This window comes from Gopherus flavomarginatus, chromosome 8, assembly GCF_025201925.1.
Source record: "Gopherus flavomarginatus isolate rGopFla2 chromosome 8, rGopFla2.mat.asm, whole genome shotgun sequence".
NCBI classification, from domain to species: domain Eukaryota; kingdom Metazoa; phylum Chordata; order Testudines; family Testudinidae; genus Gopherus; species Gopherus flavomarginatus.
The window spans coordinates 112290051-112317908 of record NC_066624.1 but is presented as its reverse complement, the minus strand read 5'-3'; the positions used below and the strand labels follow the sequence as shown (position 1 = coordinate 112317908).

The window sequence follows — 27858 nt, the reverse complement described above, 5'->3', positions numbered from 1 at the left end:
ACCGATCGCCAGATTTGGGGTCAGGAGGGAATATTCCCCCGAGTTAGATTGACAGAGACCCTGCGGGGGGAGTGTTCACCTTCCTCTGCAGCATGGGGACAAGTCACTTGCAGGTTTATTTATTTCAAGCTAAGTGGTTCAACCCAGAGATAAAAGCATGATTTACAAGATAGGCTGTTACCCTTCGGTGCCTCAGTTTCCCCATTAGTAAACTAGGGATAACACTTCTTCCTCATCTTCATCAAAGTGTTTTGAGAAACACAAATGCAAAAATGCTATTGGAAGAAGACATGTTACCATCTTATTTAGTTTAGAGCTTACAAAAGAAATGTGGAACCTAAATTTTGCCCTCTATTTCCTTCCAATACATTTAGGTTCCTATATTCCTCAGTTTCCTAAGGGTGGCAGGGAATCATGGGGAGATATGAATGATGGTTGTGGTTCTGAGTGCATCATTTGTCACTTACCTCATGAATTACTGGAGGCCTTCCATGTTTTCTGACGGGCTCCGCTCGTTTCTCTTTTGTATTATTTTTCGTGTTGTTGTAGCCATGTTGGTCCCTGGATATTCGAGAGACAAGGTGGGTTCTGTTGGTGGAAAGTAGACATTTACAAGTTAGTACCTCCCCAGCTTGTCTCTCTCGTGTTATTCTCCAGCTGTTTTGTGTTTTAATGATTTCATTTCCCCGCAGCAGAAGGTTGATGTGGCCAGTTCAGCGGAGTTGGGTTTTGTTTGTTTGCCTGCGTACCGGTGGCTTTTGCAGTATTGCAGGCTTGCAGAACTGCTAAGGGAAGTGGAGAGACTTCGAGTCTGGGAGCAGCACAACTCCCAGCATGGCAAGGTGGAGAGTGACTTGGATTATCTGTCATTTCCGTGTGCGCTCTGGCATCCGCGAGGTGGCCAACAGTGGAAGTGAGAGGTGAGGGGTCTGGGTCGGGGAGGCATGGCTTGAATTCCTCCCAACATGGAGCTCAGAAGGGTTGTGAAGTCACTGAGCTCCCGGGAGGAGTCAACCTGCCACCCAGCAATTCAAGACATGGGTTTACCCAGGCTGCGTTAGGGCAGCAAAGCCATTCCCTTGTGACGTGTGTGGGGTCAGTGGCTGCAAGTGGTGGAGTGGGGAGAGGACAGAGCCCTAGCTCCTCCCTCAACCAGCCGGGCGCAAGGGAAGCCGCACCCTGAAATTTCACCACCAGAGCAAGAGGGGTCGGGTGAAGGAATCCTGACTGCCTTAGTCATAATTCCTTCCCGGCTCTCTTCCTAGGCTAGCACAGCTATGGACCATCCCTTAGCCTGGTCTGAGCCCACGGCTTGGTCTGGCCCTGGGGTGAGCTCTTTGGCGCAGGGCCTGCCTTCTTGCTAGACGTGTACAGCACCTGACACGGCAGGGTCCAGATCCCAGTGCAGGGCCTCTCTAGGCGCTGCTGTAAGATGAATAGATTGATTGATTGATTTTGCCACTCTCGTTTCGTCCTTGCTTTACACTCCGTGGAATGGGGTCTCAGTGCTGTGGTGGGGAGAGCCGGAGAAGTCCCGAGACGGAGAGTGTAAACCCACTGAAGTTGCAGTTGGGACGAATGTGGCCTGGTGAACAGCCCCCGAAAACAGCTTTGTTCTTGTTCAGATTGTGGAGTCCCACTCCTACCTGTGGGAAGTATGGTCTGGGGGGTGGCCCCATCCCTAAGACCTACGCCGTCGTTTGTTTCCATCTTGGTGTATGGGCTGAGATTCGGCCGCATTGCACAGTGGGTCAGGAATAGGTGCAGAGTAACCCTGGAAAGAAAGAGTGTTTGTAGAGCACGCAGCCAGCTGTTCCCCACATTTATGGGGTGTGTGCTGCCTACTCGTGTCAGGCGCCAAGGCATTGCCTCTGCCAGGAAGCTAATGTTCTGATAGCCTGAGAAGATTCTGCTGGAATTTCTCCTGGCTCTTTCATTCACCTCTCCCAGAAGTCAGGTCTGATTTTGACTCTCTTTGCCATGAAGAGGGTACGTGCATCCTAAGCTGACCCGGCCCTGCTGGCTCATGCATGTGTCCTGGCTGCTGTCAGTGAGTATCAGGCTTGGTTCTGCCCCGGGGATGATGCACACACGTGTGGGTGGAGCAGCCTGCACTCTGCAGTGCAGTGAAAAGTTTTAGTGCTGATGAAACGTGCCAGAGACTTGAGCGTATTCAGAGGGTGGCCAGACTGAAATCAGCCCTGTCACGCTGATGTAACTGACCGCAGAGTTAGGCCCTCGATCTGCCTCTTACCCTGCCAAAAGGCAGCGTAAACTCCCTCCCACTGCTCCAGGGCTTTCCCCTTGATCTGCCTTGGGGGGGACCGGGTGCTCAGTCTGAATGCTCACGCGTTCCTCAGCCTCGGTGCTGAGCCTTCCCGGGGGGATGGAGGGAGTTAATGTCAGTGTCATGTTTTGGGTGCAGCCCAGACCAGTCAGGGGCTGTGTCACCACTCGTCCTGTAACCTTTAAAATACTCTGCCGTTGCTGCTCCTGTGCGAATGCTCCCAGCCAGCGTCCAAGCCTGCACTGCGTGTCTGTGTTAAGCAGCCCTGGTTCAGCAGTTCTGACCCCAGCAGCCTGCTTGTTAGATCACAACCACACTCTGGGCTCCACCAGCCTCGGTTACCACTGGCCAAGTGACCCCAGCACACCCCCAGGTCTGAACTTCCCTCAAATTTTCTGCCTGAACTGTCCTGCCCTCGGAGGAGTAAAAAGGTCCGTTGCTCCTTTAAAGAGACAAAAGCCCTGCAGCATGTTGCTTTAACTGGCATTAACAATTGCTCCAAGGCAAACACAGCACTGGGTTGATCTGTAATAAACCGAGATTATTTCATCAAAAAGCGACAGGTTTTAAGTGAGTGCAAGCACCAGGGGTAAAGACACAATGGCTACCTGCAAATAGAAGTAAAGTGCCCTTCCTAGTGGCTGAGACATAACTCAACCAGCTACCACCTTGGTGCTAGGTAGATTTTTTACCAATCTTTTCCTTTCCAGCCATGGCTGACTTTCTCTCCGTCAGGACCTTGCCTTTTTAAGGACATAATTCCAGCACATATCCATAACGCTGTCTGCACCCCGTACATACATTCCAAGAGCATATTAATGATCAGTTCCCAGAAACTTCAACCACCGTGGCTGACAGACCCATCTTTCTCAGTTCGCAAAAGCTCTGTCCCCTTGGGTGTGTCCAGTGATGGATGCCAAGATGGCTGCTTCTCTCTCCGAATCACCCCAAACTCACTGTTTTGTCGCCAGGCTCAGGAGGGCCTCGCACTGTTCTTCTCTGCCTGTGGACTTCCCATCCCCCATATGCAAATAGGGCTTCCATTGTGTTTGGTCAGACCTTGCTTAATTTCACTGGAGACAGTAGATAACTGCCTTCTCTCCAGTGTGGGAGGAAACTCATTTCTCTCTTTGGTTGGTCACTGACTTTAAATCATAATATCAGTGAGTAGCCGTAATTTCTCCTATAGTGTAAATTCTTACATTATACAATGGTAGTAATCTACAGTGTATCATTAGCTTTCAAAAAAGACCTTACCTGATGCACTTTTATAATAGTCACATTGTATACAATCAGTTGAGTCAGTTGCTGATCATTTGTGGTTCAGACCCCTGCAAGAGGCTATCTCCCGTACTCACTAGGTTGATGGCTTTTATGTAAATGTACCTTCATTGCCGCTTCCTGGCGACCCAGCTAGTCAGACAAAACAAATACACATTCCTTTGTCTAAGACAGACTGGGCTGATGCATTGCTTGCCAAACACTTCTAAAGGATGGATTCCAGCAGATATCCATACCTCTTTGTACGTACCCCATACTAATGAGTTGTTAGCTTGCCAATGACAGCGTATGCGGCACTGTTTAGATACAGATCAGGACAACAGTGTGTGTGAGGTGTAGTGAGTGTGTCAGGCCTGACAACCACTGCTGACATAGAGTAGTAACTCACCAATGTATCACGGTTGATTAGCAGGCTGGCTTGATTACATGGACATCTGTACTCTAGGAACTGACCTGAGCCATTGGGCCTGCTTCTCCCCTGCTTTGCACCTTATATGCAAAGTGGGTGAGACTTGGGCCCAGTTATAGGGTGGAGGTTGGGGAGAGAAGCCCTCTCCCTAGTCTGCAGAGCGGCTGCTCCCCAGTGGCTGGTGTATTCCAGGGGATTCACAAAGCCATGGATTCCCTGGCCCCACCCATCCTTCAGCGCGTCCCTGCAGCACCCCTTCCTGTCCCATGCGTGCCACTGCACAGGTATCCCTGCAGAGCTGAGCTCCTCATTGCACAGGGGCTGCACCTGGGCTGTGGGGCAAACCTCCAGCACGGCACAACTTCCCCACTACCTGGGGAGCCTCTGCCCCTGCTGGGGATAGACCTGCCCTGAAGGGAATAAACGCTGTAGAAAACAGGCAGCATAGCACAAAGTCTCCTGTGTCCTGTCCCCTGTATGGCAGTGCAGGAAGACCGCTGCTCTGTGGGCCAAGGAGTGTTAATATTTTTCTTAATAGGCATCAGCATGGAATATAAAAGTTCCCTGGGATGTTCTTTGCCCTGTAAGGTATGCGTGTGCTCGAGTGACTTCCTACCACTAATGGAATGAGATTGCCAGGAGACGTCCTTTCGGTGCACTGAGCCCACGGCCCTCCTGTGTCAGGGAAAGCGTGCTGCAGCTTTCTGAAGCGTGTCCCATTGCTCAGTAAAGCAGAGGCTGGTCCTGCAAACTCAGGCTGTTGTTTTGTTCAGTTATTATGGAGGCACCTGTCTATAGTAGGGTTGGGTTGAGATTTGCAGCCAAAGTGGGTAAATGCATGTGTACAGTGGAGCCCTGTTATACTGGAGTCATTTTCTTCTCGGAATAAATGCTCTGTAATTGGAGGGTGACAGTAGCCCTGCTATTGCTAGGTACCAGCAGGGGAGCCGTGTTAGTGTGGATCTGTAAAAAGCGACAGAGTCCTGTGGCACCTTACAGACTAACTGCATGGCCTTGCGTCTGACGCAGTGGGGATTCCCCCCTGAAAGCTCATGCTCCAGTATGTCTGTTAGTCTATAAGGTGCCACAGGACTCTTTGTTGCTGCCATTGCTGGGAGCTGCCGGGAGCTGGGCCGTTAATTGGACAGAGAAAGGAGAGTTTCATGGCGGCTGAGTTCAGCGGTCTGATGTCTAACGTTACACTCCTCGAGAGTGTGTTTTGCTCACTTACAGCTCTCTGTCCTTCCCACACACACTGGTGATAAATTGCAGAGCTATCGCTTATCCAGGGGGCATGTAATGACTTCGGAGGCAGGTTTATGGGTCAGTTTAAGACCGCTGCATTATTAGGGAGTGCCTGTTTGTGTCCATACTCCATCATCACAGGCGTCCTCGTTTTCTCTGCCCACCTGATTAGACAGGGCCAGGTGCCCCCTTGCTGTCCCACCCGCCTGCCAGCTGTGCACCTGCAAACTTGCATCACGTCCACGCTGCCACTCTTTGCAGGGGCCGGACGTGCGTGGGAGGCATGTGCTTGCGAAAGCTGTGCCAGCACCAGTGTGAGAATTGCTGGAGGCCACTCTCAGGAGATGGTACCTGCAATGCAGGGGGCATGTGTGCTGCAGATGTACCTGGACACGTGTTCCCCTCACCCTCCCGGTACACGCTATATACTGACAGGTCAAGTCACCACAGGCCACCTGCTGTAGTGTCCTTCCATGCAGGGGGCCCCTTTCTCAAGGATTGCTTCTACTCAGGACAGTTTTGTTTTCCTCTCCTCACTCCCACCGGGAGGGTTCTCCACCCTCACTGACTGCAGTGGGGATTGAGAGCACTCAGCGCCTTGCAGCATCAACCCCTATTTGCAGGGAGAAGGATTTGATGCCTCGACCTCACAGTGAATGTGTTGTGAGATGCAGCGTCTCTGCCTGGTGTCAAGGAAGCTCCAACCTGATTCTCTGCATATTGTGCGGTCACTTTTGAGTTGAATGGCTGCACAAGGTGCAGGGCCAGGGACCCCTGCACTAGCGCAGCTCCTGGTTCCTCTGTGGAAGTCCCCAGTTTTTGTGGTTCAGTAAAGCTTGCTGGTAAGTTGTGCTGTGGCTCCAGTGATGATGATATATTGATTGGGACCAACCAGTTACCACATTGTTAATCTCAACTCACTGCTGAACCAAGCAGTTCCTGGAGTGGGAGAGAACAATTATCCTCTCTCTGTTTCCCATCTCTCCCAGGGTTTGGTGCTGACGCCTGTCACCATAGCAATCTGCAGTGGGTGCACAGACGGATTTTCTTGAGATGCTAATATAAACACTCGCTAACGCTTTGGTTTGACACTAGCTTTTTCCTGGTGCGTGGCTGTTGTTTAGTTTTAACAAGTGTTCTGGAATCGTCACTTTTTAGGGGACGGGAAGGTAAAAATGATTTCTGTGATGGCACTTTAAAGTTGCAGTTAATATAAGTAAATTAGAAGCCATTTACGCTCTGACTTGAATGGTAGTTTTGATGCGTTAAGGAGCTGGGAGCTGCCTGGGTGGGTCATAAATCAACTGCCCCTTCTGACAGCTGCATCCTGAATGGAGGAAAATGAGAATCATGGAATGTGTAAGTTCCAGGCTAAAATGTTTAATTGCCACAAACAATTGTTTAAAAAATATTTTAGTGAGTTGTGCTCCCAAGATGTAGTACAGGTCTTGGAGTGTTTGCTGTCACATCCTCGGCAAAACTGTTTCATGGACACAAAGGATATTCAGCGTCCTCCCAGTGCCAGAAAGCAGTGGAAATGCTCCCCTTTGCTAGATGAATGTTCTTTGCTGAGCAGCGGGTTTCAGGAAAGGCCAGTTTGAAATCCTGCATTTGGAATCTCTGATAATGTTGCTACATTTTCCCCTCCACTGAGTTCAGACACAGACTTTCAGGCAGAGCACTTTGCTCTTGGTTCTTTGCTATTTTTCTAGACCAGAACTCAGTCTCCTGTGAGAGCACACACAGTCTCTCCCTCCTGTCTAACACTCTCCACTTTGCCGTACACAATGGCTGGCTGTCCATGGAGGCAGCAGAGTCCTTAGGTATTTAAAGTTTTTAGTGCACAGAAAACAAAGGCTTAACAGTTTCAGTTCAAGACGCAACACATACAGAGTGCCCTATCCAGGTGGTGTATTGAGGACACTGTTGGAATTGCCAGATATCACTTTAAGAGTGTGTATGTGGGTGGGGGAGGAGCTGGGGGGGAGGGAAATCAGCTTAAAGTAAGATAGAGTGAGTCGAGCCTCTGCTTTTAGAGAGCAGCCTGCTTTGTCTCTTTTCTGTTTTGGGGTCTTGTGTATTGTTGCTCTGAATTCTAAGGAGTAAGTAGTGTTATGCTGCAGCCTTCCAGCAGAAATATTTATATGTTCTGTCTACTTTCTCAGAGTGTGTGTGCTATGAGCATAAATGCTCAGGACAGAGATCGCTTCACCCACCACTGAAATGCAGACACCTTCGGGGCAGAATTTAGCAGCAGTTCTACACCAGCCAGATGAGCCAGAGGGGTTACATAGTGATGTCAGCATCACGTACGAATCACCAAGACTCTTTGGGACCAATGGTTCAAATCCCAGAAAGGGCAACTTAACCCTTCATCTTCCTGAGCTGGAAACTGACTTCCATGCAATTTACTGTATGGGGGGGGGCATCTGGGCGCCTCCTATAACCAGGGTCCTATCACCTCTGCTTGGATATTGGACCACTAAATGATCTGGAGGCTGGTTCACCTCTTTCCCCCAAGGCAGTAGCACAGAGATGTGATGAGAGAAGCTGTTTGAGCTGGCAGGGAGTGGGGTTCCTGGCACCATGTCCTCTATGATGGATGCTCAGCGTGAGCTCAGTTCCCCAGCATGGTCCCGCAGGGCTCAGATTAGTTAACCTTAAGGGCACACATCAAGGGGCATCTGGTGTGCTGGGAGGACTGGGCTGAGCTGGTTTGGGGGCATTGGCAGTGGAGTGATGTTCCTTATCCCTGAAGTTATATTCTCTTGTGTATGAGCTTATCTTGTACTGATGGCTGTGGGCTGCGATTTGCTATCGTCAGCTGGGTGTTGTTATACAGTGGTGTGGTTGAGTGTCCTTCTCTTTGTATAAAGAACAGGAGTACTTGTGGCACCTTAGAGACTAACACATTTATTTCAGCATGAGCTTTCATGGGCTACAGCTCACTTCTTCAGATGCATAGAATGGAACACACAGACAGGAGATATTTATACATATAGAGAGCATGAAAAGGTGAAAGTATGCATGCCAACTGGAAGAGTCCAATCAACTGAGATGAGCTACCGTCTTTGTATTAAACACAGTTATCTTCCTTATGTTTTCTAATTCGGACAGTGCCCACTGTTCGGGTAGATTCTGTATTCAGCCTCGATTAATAGGGAAATCCAATATGTACAAATCAGAGATCCAGTGGCATCAGAGGAAGTGTTTGCCCCAGTGTCGCTGGTCACTGGTGGTTGGGTTAGACAGACCAAGGCTTTGTTAGCTATGACCATGGTGGGGGAGCAAAAGGGGCACCACAGACGATCCCTTTGGGGTTCTCCGCCAGCACTGCTGCTCTCTTGCACCTCTGCTTTTAGAGAACATCCTGCTTTGTGTCTTTCTGTTTTGGGTTCTTGTGGGCACATAAGGTGAAGGATTCTGGCCAGTGGCTGGAGAGGAGTGCAAGGGGGGAGGGTGCGGCGGGGAGGGGGAGGTGCTGAGCCATGTGCATCTATAAAAGAGCAGCCAAAATATGGCCCTCACTTTTGGTGTCCTAAAGTGTAGCAGCCTTACAGTACTGATAGCATGCGGGCCAGAGTCTCCCTTGGCTCACTGCACAGAAATCCCGTTGCCTTCTCTGGGATTCCCATGCACACAAGGAGGGCAGGGAACCCGAAATCTAGACTAATGCACTGGTAAGAAACTGACAGCTGTGCAGGGCACTCACCTGATCATGGGGCTCTGAGAACCAGCAGACAAGCTGGTGAGTGCCACGAGGCAGTGGGTGAGGGGTGGGGTTAAACGAGACCTACAGCACTGACAGACTGCAGTGTTCTCGATGCTGATGTAGGTGAAATCTCTTATCTAATGGGAGAACCCAGAGCTCTAGTGTGGTCTAGTGGGTAGGGTGCTGGGCTGGGCTGGGAATGAGGAGACCTGGGTTCTGTTCCTGACCTGTTGGGGGACCTTGGGAAAATCCCTTCCCCTCTCTGATCCTGTTTTTCCTCCTGCCCTTGGTGTATCTTGACTAGTTTGAGTGTGAGCTTTTCGGTGTGGGACTCTCTCTATGTGTGTGTACGACCCCTAGCACAATGGGGCTCCAGTCTTAGTGGGTGCTATTGTAATACATCTACGTAATCACGGTGTGTCTGGAGGCAGATGGGCCCTGGGCATTGTGTTTGATCTCTGTATTAGAGCACCTCTCTTGCTCATTAAGGGTTATCACTTCAGCAGTTGCCATTTCAATGTCTTTCAAACAGTCGCTCCACACAACCGGTCCCTGCGTTTTAATGAGAACGTTGCTAAGTCTCTGCTGCCCATCCATGGTCTTGTTTTTATGGGCTTTCTTCCTTGTTGCACAAATCCGGTGGTTAGTTTCAGAGAATTTCTCAAATCTATTCCATTGACACAGTGAAATAAGGGGAGGTAAAGCTTGTCTTTTTAAATGCATTTGCTTTGCCGCACTAGAGCTTGAGTGCCACAAGCCAAGTCACCAGTGAGCATGTTTCATCCACTTAAATCCCATTGCATTTCCACAGAGCAGGAACGCTGATCGAAAGCAAAACAGGAGGGTGCGCAGAGTTGTGCTGCTCAGTGATAGGAAGGGATTTTGTGCTGAAGTGTGTTATAAGGCGCTGTCCCTTTTAAGAGCAGGGGAAGCTGGGAACCCCCGCACCAGGGTGTAAAATAAGAGACCTGAGAGGAAAGTCAGTTTCAGTTCAGGCCCTGGAGAAAGCATGAGGTGCAGAGAGGAACCTAATTAGGCGAGCCCTTTAGAAGGTGGGCCTGATGTGTGCTTGGATTCTGTTCTTTGTACTGTATGTACTTTTAGTGCTTGTAGCTTGGGGCAATATTGTTGAAGGAGTTTTGGACAAATAAGAGAATTACAATATTAAACCTATGTTTGATTGTGCAGTTTTTAATCACAGCACCAGCCTGGCCAGAGTTGAAGGCTCTTTCGTTGTCCTTCCCTCTCGCTAAACTCCCAAACGGGCTCACGTTGTTTATTGTCTGATGCGTGAGCTGCCTCTTGCACTGATTTATTCAGCCATTTCCCCCCCACCTTAACTGGACGATGTGCTGCCTTTGAGATATTCCCCACAAACTAACAGCCTTCCCTGCAAATGACTGCAGCGTAAGGGACAGCAGCACTCCAGCAAGCTGCAGTACAATTACCTGTTCAATCTTTGTTGCTGCACAAGGAAATGAGTCCAAAATATATGGTCAAATTCAGGTTCACACAAGCAGGGGCTGCCTCTGGGCCTGCAGCTCCAATCCATTCCTTGGATGCTAGTAACGGGTGCAGTTACCATCTGATGACTGTTTGGCCTGTGCCAAAGAAGTGGGTGGTCATATCTTGGCTCAGTCTACTTAACTCTCCCTGCCTCCTCTGCTGGCATCCTCAGTAGATAGATCAATCAACAAATGCTCCTTGCAGCCTGCCTGCCTTCCACCGCTGGGTCTGCTTCCCCCAGATCATGTTTGTGTTGCCTTGGCCAGGCCACGTGGGGGAGCCTGCACTAGCCAGAGCTACAACTGTTCTGTAGTCAGTCAGAAGCTTTTTGTGCCCAGGACTGTGAAATCAGCGGTAGGCAGGTGTGGGTAATGATGAGCAAACTGCAAGAAATCAGAGGAAAGCAGAAAGCACGGACACCCCTGTGGGGAAAGGCAGCCCAAGCAGAATATGAAGTGACAGGAACCACGCCAGATTGTTATCAGATTTTATTAGGGCTGTGAGAAACTCGGCAGCTTGTGTTGGCAGCTTAGTTCTTTTCAGTTTTCTGTGAATTCGGGGAGTGGGCTGGACCCAAAAACTCCAGATAAATCTCAACTGATGGGGAAACATGCAAAAATGGCAAGACCCATCTCATTACCACTCAAAACCATAAATCAGCCTAAGATGACTCCAAACTAGGCCGGGATTGGCCAGAAAGCTCATAAATGTTGAACCTGGAGCCAGGCTTGACAGAACATGTGTTAGATTTGTAATGAGACTAGGAATCAGGGGCACTTAGCTCTGATTTTACTGCAGTGACAATACAATGGTGTCTCCTTTTGCAGCATGAGGTACTGGGTAACTGGTGGTCTAGGGACATCATTCTGGCAAACACTCTAAACACAATGGTATAATTATTTAATGATCGTCTTCTTCCTACCTCTACTTCAGAGGAGCAACAGCATTATAATAAGGAATGCTGGCTAGAATTAACAATCCAAAGTCACTTTGTTGAGCAGAGTGCTGCAGAAGATCACGTTCACCAGTTCTAAATTTGCATTCCTGCCACAAACTTTAAAATGATGCTGTTTTCTTCTTAAATTGGCAAAGTGATTTTAAGCTGAGCCCTTTCACACTAATGATCTGTTCCTGCTGTCGTGCATTCAGAGCTTCCAGAGATGTCCACGGACACTCTGTCTGCAAAAGGAGTGCAGTGTCCCTCGGCTCTTCATGTCATTCTCAAAGGAGATTTGTATAACCCAGTGGTAAACTGTTGGAAACAAGGGCTCCTAATGGAAACACTGACACAGCCTGACCGGAGTTATAGAATGGCTTTTTAAACAATCTCACTTGGTGCATCAAAGCCATGAAACTGATTTCATCATGATATACTGCACTGGATATTTTCCGCTTAAGTCACTAGTAACTTGCTTTTATTCATATTAATTTATAATCATAGTATTAATATCATTTTAATAACTCCCTACATTATTTCTAAACCAGCTTTTCTGGTAAAGAGGTGATATGTCAGCGGTTCTCAAACGTCATTGCACCACGACCGCCTTCTGACAACAAAAATGACTGCACGACCCCAGGAGTGGGGCCTGAAGCCCGAGCATTCTGCCCCGGGGTGGGGACCGAAAGCCCAAGCCCCGCCACCCCAGGCGAGGGGCAAAGCCCCAGGGCTTCAGGGGGCATGTAACCTGAGCCCTGCTGCCCAGGGCTGAAGCCGTTGGGATTTGGCTTCGGCCCTGGGTGGTGGGGCTCAGGCTTCAGCTTTGAGCCTGGGCCCCAGCAAGTCTAACGCCAGCCCTGGCGACCCCATGAAAACGGGGTCCCGACCCACAGTTTGGGAATCCTTGTGGTTTATACATGATGGAATGGTCTGAAGGTTTCATTGACACTTGCTTGGAAGGATGTACATGACTTGCAATAAGGCAGCTCTTCTAAATGAATTTTCTTCAGTTCTTCACCCGGTGCTGTACTAACAGTGTGGTTTCTGTTTATCTTCACCTGAGCTCTGTTTTATACGCCTGCTTTACAATCAAACATGTAAGGAACCACAGGAACGTATCTACCAGAATACTGGGTTATTTACTTAGGAGTTTACGGTAGCTGAGCAATTGATATCTCTTGCCACTCCTGGTATATTTTGTGTATCTAATACTTATTATTATCTTTGTAGAACCCCAGCTGAAAGGAATTGTGACAAGGTTATTCAGCCAGCAGGAATACTTCCTGCAGATGCACCCAGATGGTACGATTGATGGGACCAAGGACGAAAACAGCGACTACAGTAAGAAAAATTAGCCTTCTTTGCAACCAGATGATAAATGAAATGCATCACCTAGTGGGTCTCACTTGTAAGCCTTCATTTCTGAAAAGATCAAATTAGGAAGGAGCCAGCTGTTCTCAGCAGTTTATTTCCATCGACGCTTCCCCTTTAAATCTCTCCTTTATTGTTTTCACACATTGTTTTTTTTTTCTTCCCCTCTCTCTCTAACGCTCCAACAACCATCTGGGGTGGGGAGAAAAATAAAAACGCGTGGTTTGAATTCTTGCCAGAAGAGAGAGGAGTGATATTTGCACAGATGCTATGTGTGTGGGAGAAGGATGTAGGGATTGTTTCCTTCAGGAATAAAGGAAAGTGATCTTCAGGGAAAACATCTAAAACCTAACTAGACTCAGGAACACGGGAATTGCCGGACTGGATCAAACCAAGAATCTATCCATTCCAGTACCTCATCTCTGACCATGCCATTATAAGTTGCTTCCAAAGAGACTCTGCAGTAGGCAGTGATGAGCCTGTCTCCAGGGAAAGAGTCCTCTGAGCACCCCACACTTAGAGGCTGACAGAAGTTACCCAGATCCTTCTATGGATGGCAGGGTCTGGAGCAAAGTTTGATGTTGATTGTTTTTCATGCAGCAATCAGCAAGCCTCTGTCATTTGCGGGAGAGCACATTGGACATCAGCACTACCCAGTGTCCCATTGCCCTCTGCAAGAGATGGCACAAAACATTTTTGTCATGGGAAGTGCTGGGTGCCTTCAGCTCCTGTTGAGACCACGCTGGAGGATTAGGCCCTAGAGGAGATGCAAAGTGCTATCTATGGCATCAGCTCCGCCCTCTCTGTGGGACCCAGGAGTTCTTCTGACAGCAGGTGGCAGTACCTTAGCTCTCACTAGCTGCATCAGCTAGGGCAGGACTGAATCTTGTCCCTATTCTGGGAATCTGAAATCTGCAGCCGCATTCATGTCTGGCCTATTCCCAAAGGGACGGGAATTCTCAATCATTAATAGTTGGAGCAGAAGCTGATCTTTGAGGGGACTCGACAAAGATAAAGTCCCCCACTAAGGGTCCATCTACATTACAGCTGGGAGGGTGCTTTCCAGGGCAGGTAGACACATGTACTAGCTGTGCTTTGCAAGTGCACTGCAAATAGCAGGCTAGCTAAGGATGCCCGGGCCGCTGTTTGGGCTAGCTACCCACATACGTACCCGGGGGCCTGGGCCTGTTTGTACTTGGATGGCTAGCCCAAGCTGCCATGTGTGCTAGCCCCACTTATGCTGCTACTTTTAACGTGTTAGCCTGAACAGCGCTAGCAGGCGCCTGTCTCCCCTCGCTGGGAAGCATGCGTCCAGCAGCTGTGTAGATGTACTCTTATGGAGGGATAATCCAGTCTGCTTAATCCAGGAGTCAATCCTGTCATCCTTTCTCAGACAGAACTCCTAGCCAACCCACTGGAGGTCCTTCCTGAGTAAGGACTGCAGGGTTTGAGCTGTCGGGCTTGTTGGCTCCAATGCTGGCTAAGCAGTAGTTCCACAGGAAGCCTCCTGGGAGTGGTGGGGAGCCCTCAGACTAGAGAAGATTTAAATAGCTGTCAGTGACGTGACGCTGTGCCCAAAATGGTGACTGGTAGGCAGGGTCTCCATGGCAGGGGGAGCACGTTTCACACGAGTAGGGCACTTATTCTCCTCTGTTCAGCAACGGTCCAAGCACAGCTAGAGTCCTACCTTCTGTTTTGGGAACCAGGTCACGAAACGATGCTTCCAGAGGACAGCAGCTGAAATAATAGAAGGTTTGGAAAACAGCCCTTATTGAAAACACCCCCCCCCCCCGCAATCCAAAGGCTGTATTCAGCAGACACACAGCAGTAGTTCGCTGGAAGGGATAGGGCCCAATTCTGCTCTCTCACTGGGGTTTTACCACTGCGTAGTGTCTTTGATTTCAGGGAAGCTACGCTGGCTTACATCAGAGGATGAAAGAGGTGCACCAGGTTGTTAGAATTTTGCAGCCATTGCCGCACAGTGCAAATAGGATTGATAAGTGAAGAGGCTGGTCCTGCAGGCCGTACTTGCAAGCAGGCCAGACTCATGGGAGGACATCAGTGGGTCAGCTCATGTGAGCAAGGACTACTCCAGTGAGTACAGGTTGCAGGATTGGGCCCTATGACTTATGGGAGAGGTTAAGTGGAATTGATATCTTCAGTCAGGGCAAAAGAAGGCTCAGAAGCAGGACAGGTGCTAGGGATTTGAGTGCCCTAGGCGGACGGCAATTTCACCGCTCCGCGCGCTGGTCCCACGGCTCCGGTAGAGCTGCCGCAGTCGTGCCTGCGGGAGGTCCCCCAGAGCCGTGCGAGGAGCCGACCGTCCGCAGGTAGAACTGCGGCAGCTCCCACCGGAGCCGCCTGCTGCCCCCTCCGGCAAAACGGCACCCACCAATTATTCTGGTGCCCTAGGCGATTGCCTAGGTTGCCTAAATGGTAGCGCCGGCCCTGCTCAGAAGGCATATCTGTCAACACACATGCCCAGGGCTGGGAGAGAAGACAGGAATTAATTGTTCGCATCTGCCAGTGAGGATGGGACAAGAAAAGAATGAGCTAAATCTGAAACCTGGATGAATCTAGATAAATATTGGAGAGCTGTCATGTCATGGCCCAGACTGGCACGAGAGACCCTACTGACTGTGATCACCCCAGTGCAGAGGGCCGGAGCAGGGTTTAGGCCCAGATAGTCAGCAACGACTGCTTGTTTTGGGTGCCCAGTTTGAGACAAAGTAGGCTTGAGTCTCTGCAGTGCTGAGCACTCGCCGCTCCATTTGAAATCCAGCAGGAGCTATGGGTATTCCGCACCCTTGACAATCAAGCTGGACACCCGAAACTTGTGGGCGCGTCAGAAAATCTGGGTCATGTAATGGGACTCGCACGGTGCTTGGGACCCTGTGTCTTTTCTGCTCAGGGTTGAAATTCACACTGTAAGAATCAAAACGCACAGCCATAGCCCATGGGTGGGGTCTGATTCACTCTCACCTGGCAGGATGCAGGGGGACAGTCTAGATGGACTCTGCATGGAGTCTGTAATTTAAACACGTAAAGGAACTAATTTTACATAGAATACACTATGTGGGTTTACTCTGGCAAGGTAAACATTTAAAATGAAACGAGACACTTCCCTTCTACACATCCGATGTAATTAAAACTTGTAATGAAAATCCAGTTATTTAAATAAAGAGGAACTGCTAATATTTAAGCTATTTTAAAATTAATTTATCTATCTGGTGCCCACTTTGTGTCTGTTCTTGGGGAAACTCAGGAGGCTGGGGTTTTTTTTTTGTTTTTTTTTTTTTAGTTTTTTTTATTGAATACAGTTAGAAGCCAAGATGAAATGTCATTTGAACTTGCATCCAGCAAAACAGCCCTTCGTACATCTGCTACTGAGGCCATGGAGTTAAAGTGACGCTATCAAGTTAAAAGTCATGGGATAGATTCTTTTCACACTTACTCTTGATTTACACCAGTGTATCTCCATTTAAGCCAATGGGGTTACCCTGTAAGAGGAGAACTTGGGCCAATATCTATCTTATGAATATCATCATGTTACTACCCTGAATTTGGTCAGAAGGATTGTTAGGGTCACCTGTCACCATTTGTCCTGTGTTAATTTTTCCCCCCCTTTTGCTCAGCATAATCTTTTTCTAGACTGATCAGTATCGCTCTTGGGTCTGGTTCATGACTCCATGACCCCAGTTCTGTGCCAGAGCTGTTTTACCCCTTGATATGCCAGCACAATTCTGCTGTAACAGAGGGGTGAATTAGATCCCCTACATAGTGTATTCCAGGTAAATGCTTCATCTTGCGCTCACAAGGCCAAATCCCCAGATGGTGTAAATCAGCATGGTTCCTTTGATTGATCTACTCCAGTTCATACCAGCTGAGAATCTGGGTCACACAATGGGCCTCATTCTTGTCTCAGTTCACTCTTCTACTCATCTAAATTATTTGGGCTAGATCCTCAAGTGAGGTAAATCAGCATAGTTCCATGGATGCCAATGGGGTAACTGGCTCACTGACGTCCATACAGTTACACCTGGCTTCCTCCAGTCTGAAAGGAGAATTGGGCCCAATGACTTCAGTAGGACTGCTTCAGTCTGCCTGGCCGTGCTAGAGCTTTCAGTTTCAAATCCTTGTTCTGGAGTGATACCAAGGTAAACCTCTAGCTTCTTACCCTGAATATAAACACATTTTAGTCACAAAAACCGTCTTGATGCCCACCAAGCATCTGGTGCTCTTGTAGAAGTTCTTTCCAGAACAGCTCTGCCACCTCCTGGTCCCAGGATTTGCTCACCTAATGCACAGCGATGATGCCTTACCCGTGTATGATAGTCTATGATTTACCCTGTGGGGGGGAGCTGGCCCTTGGGGTGGGGGAGGAGGTTTCCGTGCGGATCCTCTGCCTCAGTGATCTTGGGTGGTGTTACCCAAACTGCCAAACGAATGGTCTGTGAGGCAAGTTTTCTGTGTAAGACAAATTAATTGTAGACAGTGAATAATGGCGGCTGATTGCCTTCATTACCTGTAGTGATATGCTCCATTTTTTTCAGTTTTTTTTAAAAAGGAGAGGGGTGGGCGATTGCTTATAAATAGAGTTGTTAATTAAACAAGGCTTTGGAGCATCGCTGTAGCACCAAAGCTATGGCAATAAAAACTTGCCTAGGTAAGGGAACTTCTCAGGAGGAGCCTGTGTGAAGGATTTGCACGACACTGATATAGTTACAGCAGTGAGAAGTGTTGGTGTGTCGAACTGGCAAACTGGCACCAATCCTGAACATGGAGACTACAGCATCACCGTAGACCCTGATCTGCAAAGACCCGTATTGAGGCTGAACTTTAGACACTGATTTCCACTGAAGCCCTCCTGCTTCAGGAAACCACTTAAACATGTGCATTTGCTTCAGTGAGATTTCAGCATGAATTTTTCAGAAGTGGTAGGCTGGCTTTCTGAAAAGGGGCTGTATCCGGCAGCATGGCTTTTAGTGTCTGTTTTCCCACTGAAAGAGAGTTATCCCTCTTACCTTTAGGCAGACCTGCTGCGAATGTTGTCATGGCATACCTGGCCTTCCCATAGTGCTTCGAATAATTCCCAAATGCTTTGTCTCTCGTACAGCTGTGCAACTCCAGTGACCTTCTATGGAGTTATCTCTTGTTTGCACCAGGGTGTGTGAGAGGAGGTCATTGAAAACTGTCTCTCTGGTAAAACAGTTTAAACAAGTGCAGTCTCTGCAACTGGCTCATAGGCATCGTGTGGAAAAGACTCTTGGAGTTTATGGTGTGTTGCAGTACTTGTTTTCTCCTGGTGCAGCTGAAGCCATGTGTCCTACCCAGCATGTGTGCATGCAAAGTCTCTTAGGAAATCTTAGTCTGGCTTGGGTCTGAATTATTCAGTTCTGTTAAACCAGGGTTCGCACTAACAGTCTGTGTCGCAGTAACACTGAATTATTAGCATGCTGGGGCACAGAAGGCTTCCAAGGGAGAAGGGGCCAGGGAGCAGGGCAGTGGGAGATGAAAAAGATGATTGGCATCTGAATATCACCTTTCATCCAAAGCCCCCACTGTTCTGTGCTCACTTTACAAAGTGATTTACTAGCTGTACAATTATATCAATTATCTATAAAATAACTTGAATGATTAGGTATACTTATGGCAATCACTAGGCAATAAACTGCAAAGCCATGCGATGAAGAGCATGCTATTGATCATTGAGCATCTCCCCTGCATTCTACCCACTGATACATCCCCCCAGGGACTAATTTGAACATTCCAACCCCTTTGAGACACTTCAGACAGATGCATTTTGAATGAATAAATAAATATAAAACAACCTACCAGTGAAGTGTTTGTTAATTCGTCTCCCCACCGCTCCAGTGATTACCCTAGTCTAGAGTTTAGGAGAGTCAGTACTAACTCCCACAATAGTGATGTGTGTGAGAGCTGATATTTTCTGACTCTGCCAGGCCAACAGATGGGAGGAGTACTATGCTCTTGGAGAGGGACGATCCCTGACTTGGACTCTTTCCTGGCAGGAGAAGGTCATGAGACACTAGGCAGTATCTCTGTGGTTCTGGAAAAGCTAGACTGGGCCATGGCTAGAGGTTTCTGAAATGTTGCTGGTTAATGGGGAGAGGCAGTGTGGTCCAATGGATAGGGCACACGGCAGTCATTCAGGAGACCTGGATTCTGTTGTTAGCTCTTCCACTGACCTGCTGTAAGACCTTGAGCAAATCACTTCATCTCTCTGTGGCTCCATGTCCTGTCCCAGCCTCTGTCTTGCCTAGCCAGACTGTAAGCTTTCTGGGGTGGAGACTGTCTCTTACTGTGCATAGAGTAGCACCTACAGACCCCAACTACAGCACAGTGAGGTCCTGATCTCAGCTGAGGTATCTCACTTCTGCCCGTATTACAGGTAGCAACAGTAGAAACAATTAATGCATTGACATTTAATATAATAATACCAGCAGCTTTTCCGATCCTGTTACGTTACAAATAATAGCAAAAATGCTATCATGCGTGAGGGAGAGGTCGCCTCTCTGAGTCCAAGTGGCTGTATGACATCCAGCAATAGTTACCTTTTGCAACGTATTGGGGAGGAAGTGGCTGCAATGCTTAAATCAATAGGATGGCAGTAAAATGGGGCATTGAAGGGTCTTGTCCTTTCATGCTGCCTGGAACAGAGGACTCAAGTCATGGAGACATTGGAGTCCAGGATGGCTCTTCCTGAGAGTCTTTATTCCTCGGCTAGCAGTGAGTAGATGGATGTTGGGCTGCAGGTTTCTGGGATACAGTGAGAACTGGAACTTTTACAACCCTCCCTAAGGTCACCCTTCAAAGCGAGTGTCATAACATTTTTCCCAGATCTGGACCTTAGCATCCAAAATATGGGTGTTAGCATGAAAACCTCCAAGCTTAGTTACCAGCTTGGACCTGGTAAAGCTGCCACCAGCCAGGGATCTATACAGTGCCTGGCGCACTGTGGTCTCCCCAAAACCTTCCCTGGGGGACCCCCAGACTCAGATTCCTTGAGTCTCACAACAAAGGGGAATAAACCATTTCCCTTCCTCCCATCCAGGTGTTCCCTCCCTGGGTTCCTGGAGAGATATACAGAAGCAAGCTCCGTGAATCTAAACAGAGGGACTCCACCCTCCCTGTTTCCAGTCCTGGAAAACACAAGTACTCCCCCCCCTCACCCAGAGGGTATGCAAAGTCAGGCTAGTAAATCTAACACAAAGAGATTTTCCCCCTGACTTCTTCCTCCCACCAATTCCCTGGTGAGCTGCAGACTCAATTCCCTGGAGTCCCCACTAAAGAAAAACTCCAACAGGTCTTAAAAAGAAAGCTTTATAAAAGAAAGAAAAATACATAAAAATGGTCTCTCTGTATTAAGGTGATAAATACAGGGTCATTTGCTTAAAAGAAAAAAATGAATAAACAGCCTTATCCAAAAAAGAATACAGTTTAAACCTTCCAGCAACTACACACATGTAAATACAAAAGAAAACAATATAAACCTTATTGTCTTACTATCTTTGTACTTACAACTTGGAAACAGAAGATTAGAAAGCCTGGAGATAGAAAAATCACTCTCAGAGCCGAGAGGGTCAGACACAAGACAAAGAACACAGAACTCACACACAAAACTTCCCTCCACCCAGATTTGAAAAAGTCTTGTTTCCTGATTGGTCCTCTGGTCAGGTGTTTCAGGTTACTGGTGTTACCCCTTTACAGGTAAAAGAACATTATTAACCCTTAGCTATCTGTTTATGACAGCGAGTTACAGACCCTTCGCTGTAACTGCAAATCCCTGGAGATGTTTGTAACTCTGCTTCTTGTGTAAAGGGGTGGGGCACTAGAGGGCAATGAAAACAGGGAATATAGGCCACAGGGAAAGACGAACTTCAGTAACAGTTGCTTTCCCCTGTTCTTCTTCCAACTACAGCGCTCTTCAATCTAATTCCCGTGGGCCTTCGTGTGGTGGCGATCCAGGGGGTGAAGGCAGGTCTCTACGTCGCCATGAATGGTGAGGGATATCTCTACAGCTCAGTAAGTACCTTGCCCAGTTTGGCGATTTCAGAGCTGGTTTCTGAACGCATTGCTGTGTTGGGAACACTTCGGACAGCCTGGCACGGTAGGAGCCCACTGTCAAATAGACTCTTCCCTGTCTTCAGCAATGACCTCAGAGTATGTCCATGCAGTTTCAGGACAGTATTCCTTGACCGTTAGTTGAAGTCACATGTCTGCTCCTTTGGACGGTCGCTTAACTCAGGTCTTGCTGTGTTAGGTTACCGAATTGGCTGGATCTGGTCAGGTTTTACATCAGTGCAACCACCCACTGCCTTCACAGAAGATACCCCTGATATACACCAGTGAACCTGATCATAATAGGTCCTGTTCTCCACACCACAGTAATTGTGTTGATTTCAGTGGAGTGATTCTGGATTTACTCCAGTGTAACTGAGCAGAATGTCTCTGTATATGAGTGGTCTTTTTAACACAGTATAAAAGATCTATGAGACACATTTTACTGACTAATTCCCCAGTAACTTTCTTAGATGGTTTAAAAAGCATGAGGTTATTCATCAGATTCTCATTTGAAGTAAATCGTTGATTCACAATGATTTACTAAATAAGGCAGCTCTTTGCTAGAAATATTTTACTCTTGAAATAACTTCACACTAGTGCTATGCGATAAGGAAATTGTTGTTGATGCATTTTCCATGCCTTCCATTCAGATATTTGTAGAGTCTATGGGCCAGACTCTGACCTCACTAACTCCAATGCGGATCCAGAGCACTGTAATTCTGCTGTTACTCTGACTTAAAAACATGTGTGGCTGGGGTAAGGGTGTGGGTTGGATTGGGGATATGACCACTGAATAGGAAATAGCACAGTTCGGTTTTCTGTATCCGGCTAATTGATCTGTAATGTGGCTACCGCCATAACCTCTAGGACCAAAGGTGGCACTTAAGTCACTTGCTGATGCAGAGCTGACTCTAGTTACCTCGCGACCGAAGGCTAGCACGGTTGGCTCTCTTGTGGGTCGAAACAGCTCTGGGGTTGTCTTTTCCCACCACGCTGGAATATTGTGAATTCTTGTCAGAGCCGGACTGCAGGACTGAATGCGAACCTGTGTCTCACTATTTGAAGGAGAAAATATGGTACCGCTGAATACGTTAGCTTTCCCAATGAGTACAAGGTGTCTCGTGGATCTGTGGCTCTTATGCATATTTTCCTCCTTCTGGTAGCTGTCAATCAACTTCTGTAGTTTCCTCTGTGGCGTTCTGTTTGCAAGATAAAATCACTTTGTGGATGCCTGTGTAAGCACTGTGGGATCAGAGCTCAGACCCTGGCTTATCCTCTTCGCATGCTGTAATCACAGTCTGAGCAGTCCGGAGTGTAAACGGCCTCGTCACCCCCTCACTCTGTTCAGGGTTGTTCCTTATAGTATGATCTCAACAGGACAAAGCACTCCAGTTTTAAACCACTCAAAGAACTGTTATTTCCACTTCTTACCTTGGGAGGCGATAATATCACAGAAGTGCAGGGCTGGAAGGGAACTCGAGAGGTCACCTAGTCTGTTCCCTGTGCCCTGCCACTGAGGAGGCATGTTTACGTGTACCTAGACCCTTCCCAGAGAGGTCTTCTGTCTAATGTGTTCTTGAAACTTGCTGCAGACTAAGCCAATTCCTCCTTGTCCTACCCTTGGTAGACGCGGAGAACCATCGATCACTGTCCTCTTTATGACGTCCCTTTTCTATTTGCAGACTGTTATCAGGTTCCTCCTGAGCCTTCTCTTCTCAAGAGAGAGGCAATTTCTACACGACCACTTATATAGGCAAAATTTTTGTCGCTCAGGGGTGGGGAAACCCCCACCCCACCCCTGAGTGATATAAGTTGTGCTGGCATAAGTGCTCGTGTGCACAGCGCTATGTTGACAGGAGAGTGTCTCCTGCTGATGTAGCTACCGCCGCTCATTGAGGTGATTTCATTGTGTCGACAGAGAGTTCTCTCCCACCAGTATGGAGTGGCTACGTGAGCAATCTTACAGTGGCACAGCCGCATCGGTACAGCCTAAACATGCTCCATTCCTTCAAACTTTCCTCATAGGTCAGGTTTTCTCAACCTTTTATCACTTCTGTTGCTCTCCTGGATTCTCTCCAGCTTTCCACATCTTTCTCGAAGTGTGCTGTCCAAAACTAGATGCAGTCCAGTACCCAGGAGTGCAGCACGGCTACCTCTCATGTCTTACCTATGGCGCTCTGCCATAGCCTGGTTAGGAAATTACAAGTGTTCCTGCTAGTGTGGCTGGGTATTTGGGGATCGCGTGTTAGTTTTCTAAACTGGGTGGCTGTCAGGACGAAGAGAGGGATAGATCAGTCAGCTCTCTAGTTATGCCAGAAACATCCCTTTCTTTCACAGCTCAGTGCATTTAAGTGTAAATTAAGTCTAATCAGTTGTGTCCCTTTAAATAAATCAGTTCAATTTACCATGATACTGACCTTCTCTGTAAAGCAGTGTGACATCCATGGATGGAAAGAGCTATATAAGAGCTTGGTGTTGGTATTATTACTGTTGGTGTGGTTAACAATATCAATGGTTTACTTATTTACAACCTCTTTGCGATCAGGAGCCTCCTGATTTGGATCTGTCTGCGCACCACTGAGTTAGATAGGCCCTGATCTGTGGCTGGGTCTCCTGGGCATTGCGGTAATACAAATAATTAGTTTTTGAGATAAACTCTATAGCGTACACGGATTGTGTGACTTAAACAGATGTGGTGTTGTGCACAATGGAATACCTGCTTCTGTACGAGGCCCTTCAGAGCAGCGAGAGTTCAGAATTCTTGTCAGAGTAAATGAATTACAAGGAGGACGAGCAGTTAAGAGCTTGGTAAATAGAGCTGGTCTGAAAACTTGGACAGAAATGGGGAAAAATGTCTCTGGAATTTCTCAGAATTTTGTCCATTGTTTTGACCAGCTCCATCCGCAGATATGGGAAGTAATTCAGGACTAATGATTCAGGAAGAGCTAAGGAGCAGCAGCCCCAAACAGGGGCTGCAGAGAAGAAGGCTCTCTCACTGACACCTGGGAGGCAGGATGGAGTGCCTTAAAAACATGAGGAGCCTTCTCTTCAGTCAAACAAATTCACTTACAATTAGTGGGCCAGATGAGTACAGCCTAATGGGATGTTGCCCATTTACACCAGCTGAGGATTTGGCCCAGTATCTCCAGCTGAGAGCTTTACTCTGATTACATTATCTCCGATATTACACTCAGAATCCCTCAGAATGGTCAGGGCTTAGCAGGACGACTGCCATGGGCATGGTTACATGCTGTGGTTTCGATGGTTTTCAGCTGTGTCTGCAACAATAAGAATTAAACTGTTTCTTTCATGAACAAAACATCACTGGGAGGCAAACTCCTGTGTGCTGTGCCTGGCTGTTCCGTGGCCTTCGCGTCCCAAGGAGACGTGGCTTCCTTCCCACACCAGCTCTCTGCTGGGCTGACTCTGTTGTCTCAGGGGAGCTATGACTGACTGACAGCAGCGTAGGCTTCACCCAAAGCCCATTGAACTCAACGGGCGTCTTCCATGGGCTCTGGACCAGACCTGAAGTGAGAGGGAAAATGAGGCCTGGTATTTAGAGCTGAGATGGCTCTGTCGTCTTGACAGCAAGGACTGTGGATTGAAATGCCTCTAAGCATCAAAGATAAAGGATTGAACTGAGGTCTGTAGCTGGACTGCTAATTACTCAGCTGCTGCTTCTCACGAGGGGCAGGGGTCAGCATGTGGCGCCGGTGTATGGCTCTCAAAGGCTCCTTCAGGCCCTGTCTCCCATACTAACCACTGTGTCTTTAATCTTTTGCTTATAAGACCGTAAGACACAGCTTTTCTCCACCTCTGGTGTGTTTAATTTGCAGTCAGGTGCATGCCTGGTTTCTCTAGGGCAGTGATCAGTGATTTGGAATAAGGGGCTAATACTTCTTGTTGACTTTGTTCACTCACTTAGCTCCACCCTGCCCCTGTGGCCATCTCCCCTGCCCAGTGATTCATTTCCTTCGCATATATCTGAGCATTCTAAGCCCTGTCGCTGGTTCCAAAGAAGCCAGCTGGCCAGAGAAATGCTTCTTCCTTCTCTCCCAGGAGCCTCAGTTCTCTGCTGCTGTAAACGGGCAGAGCTCCACTGACTTCCATAGCTTTCCCTCTGCTTGCATCAGAAAAGAACTTGGCCTGGGTATTGCCCTACCGAATCAGACCAGAGCTTCAGATAGAGGCTGGGTTAGCTGGTTTCTGCCAGCACCAGCTGCGTCAGAGGAAGATGCAAGATGTCCTCTCGAGTACAACTTTAGCAGAAACAGCCCTCGAGGGAAGTGTCTTCCCTAACCCCAGTCAATTACGGCCAGGCAGCAGAAGGGCTTATAACTCTTAACCATATCTATTTACCCTGCCTAAGGACATTAGAGATGTGGTCATAATCCATATAAATGTGCAATCCCCTTTTGAATCCTACTCAGCTCTTGGCCTCAGTGATATCTTGTGGCAGAGAGTTCCATAGGTTAAAAAAACATTGTGTGCGTTTGTTGATGGGGGAGGGGTATTACCCGGGGAGAAGTGCAGGAAATTATGTACAATTTCCCATTGCCTGATGTCTAGAACAGGAAGAATTCAGCCCTTGGTTTTCTGCATTTAAACATCACAAGAGTGAAGCCCAATGTCTTGTGGCTTAGAAATTGGACGCTTTCCCCACTAGAAAGTAAAGACTCCCAGTGAGAATTTCAAATTTTGTAGTCATCACACATTTCAGTATGGAAAAGTTGGACTCCCTCTGTACCCTGTCTGCATGGACTCACGGGACCTGCTTTTTGAGACGCACTGATTGGAGCTGCTGAAAACTGTTGGAGCTCTGGATGCTGAGCGCCCGTGAAAATCAGGCCCTTGTTAATTAAGGCATCTGGCTTTTCAGACAGAGAAATGTAAAATCTGGTCCCCAGAACGTGTTCACAAACTCTCCAGCCTGTTCTCTAGGGAGTTTTGTTAGCTGCAAACAACATGAAAGTTCATAAAGGCTTTCTCAGGATCTGTTTAAGAGAATGCCATCGCTTGCCCCTGGATTCTCCTCTCATGACTCAGACATTCAGCCCAGACTCATGCTGACAACAGTTTATATCACACCCACATCTATTCCATAGATACAAATAGGATAAAGTACAGTTCTCGAGCCATCTGCTCCAGCTCTGACACTGACTTCTCAGTGATCTTGGAAAAGTCGCCTAACCTCTGAACCTTAGGCTCCCCATCTGTAGAATGGGGTACCAATGTTTCTCACAGGGGTGTGGTAAAGATGAAGTAGTTAATAAGGTCCTTGGGGCAAGGACCATCTTTTTGTTCTGGGTTTGTACAGGCCCTAGCACAGCATGACTGGAGCATCTCTGTATGGTGGTAATACAAACAATGTCTGCAAAGTGCTTTGCACGTGAAAAGTGCTGAGCATTGTTCTTTTACAGTGAAAGCCCATGTGGAGCAAAAGTACCTCTTCAGGCTCATTGGATTGCTCAGCATGTATGGAAATTCTCTCTCCCTCTCTGTTATGTAGAACTCAATGGAGATAGAGCTGGGACCAACCTGGTCTCATGTACATAACCCTTCTGTTTTTCACTGGGTAGAGTGTACTGCCATAACACATCCCCCGTTGTTTAACTTGGAATTCTAATGATTTTTGAAATGGGAAATTGTAATCTTTTATTTATTGGAATGATTATGAAAACTCGAACAGACTTGCCATGAGAAAAGCCTGGGATGCTTACAAGGGTGCAGCATGCGTTAACCGTATAAAATGTGTAGTTTGAAATGCAGGGAAGTATAGCTCAAATCCCTTCAAAATCATTGCTGTGAAGGAGTGATGATTATGCACAAAAAAAAAACCCTGAACAACAACAGACCCCCATGTCAGCTCACGAGCTCTATGTATCGTTCATTTCCGCTCTTTCTCCTCTTTTTTATTGTGTTCTATCATTTTGCATAACAAAAATGTCTTGCATAAAAATAAATAAGCATCCAGGGAAGTGTGTATATTAACAAGGCTTTTATCTGCCTGTATTGTCATAACTATTTTACCACTGCTCCTTGAGGGCTATTACAATATTATCTATGCTATTTCAAGGTCATCAGCTAAAATCAATTGGCACTACATTGCTCCTATAATTGGCTGGTCTATCCCGAAGTCTGACTATACCGAAGTCTGTGCCACATTTGACCTCTAGTGGTTATACTTTATTTAATCTCTCCAAAAGTTCTGTGCTGTTAAACCTGCCAACTAGGCACCGTCACCATGTCCCATAAACAAATTCAGTCTTGTATACAAGGGTGCTTGTGGTGTGAGAGGTTCTGTTGATTCCTGCCTTGTATTGGATGTCTCTGAAGTGTAGCTTCTGATCAGTCCCCATGGGGCTCAACTCTCTCAGAGCACGGACCCTTGTAAGCACAGCTATCAGTAGTACAGTGGTTATTTTTCCTTTGAGGTTCTTCCACAGATGTTGCTTTGTCTCCATTACAAAGAAGATTTGTAATGCTCCAATGTCCGGCTCTGTTAATCTCTGCTGGTGCATAGAGAAAAGCAGGTGCTGCCAGGGATGGCAAGTGCTAACTGGCCAGCTAGGACATGGCAGAAGTGCGTACGGAGTTATGACTGGCAATCTTTGAAAAGGCATCTGACCTGACTTGGCAAGCGCAGCCCCTCTGCTCTTCAGACAAGGAGGGGTTGATAGGATGTTGTGATGCCGTAACTTCTCGGGCAAGAGTTCCTCATTTCGCTTCTCAGTCAAGGGGCCTGTATTCTAACAACATTTCTAGCGTAGTGCCGGGTAGGGGGATCATCTGGCTTTTCAGATGAACTAGTTTGAAACCTACTTTCCATCTGAGGTGGCTGGTTATTCAAGAGAGGGCCGAGGCTTCCATGATGCCGTTTCAGAGGACAAGGACAATAGCAGTAGGACATAACCCTGATTTCCTGGCTGGTTATTCCCTATCTCATTTAATAACAGCACAGATTGAGGGATTAATGTACACGGGGGCACCATCTTCCCCTTCCTGCAGGTTGAGAATAATTCCCA

At 47.7% G+C, this 27858-nt stretch overlaps 1 protein-coding gene across 3 annotated transcripts in view; it reads left to right on the top strand.

Annotated features, from left to right (window-relative positions):
• FGF12 (fibroblast growth factor 12) overlaps positions 1-27858 on the top strand; it is a 316825-nt gene that overhangs the window by 213322 nt on the left and 75645 nt on the right. For all 3 annotated transcript variants that reach the window (XM_050964827.1, XM_050964828.1, XM_050964829.1), the window contains exons 2-3: positions 12608-12718; positions 20691-20794. In XM_050964827.1, coding sequence (XP_050820784.1) covers positions 12608-12718; positions 20691-20794 — 215 coding nt within the window. The remainder of the gene's footprint in view (positions 1-12607; positions 12719-20690; positions 20795-27858) is intronic.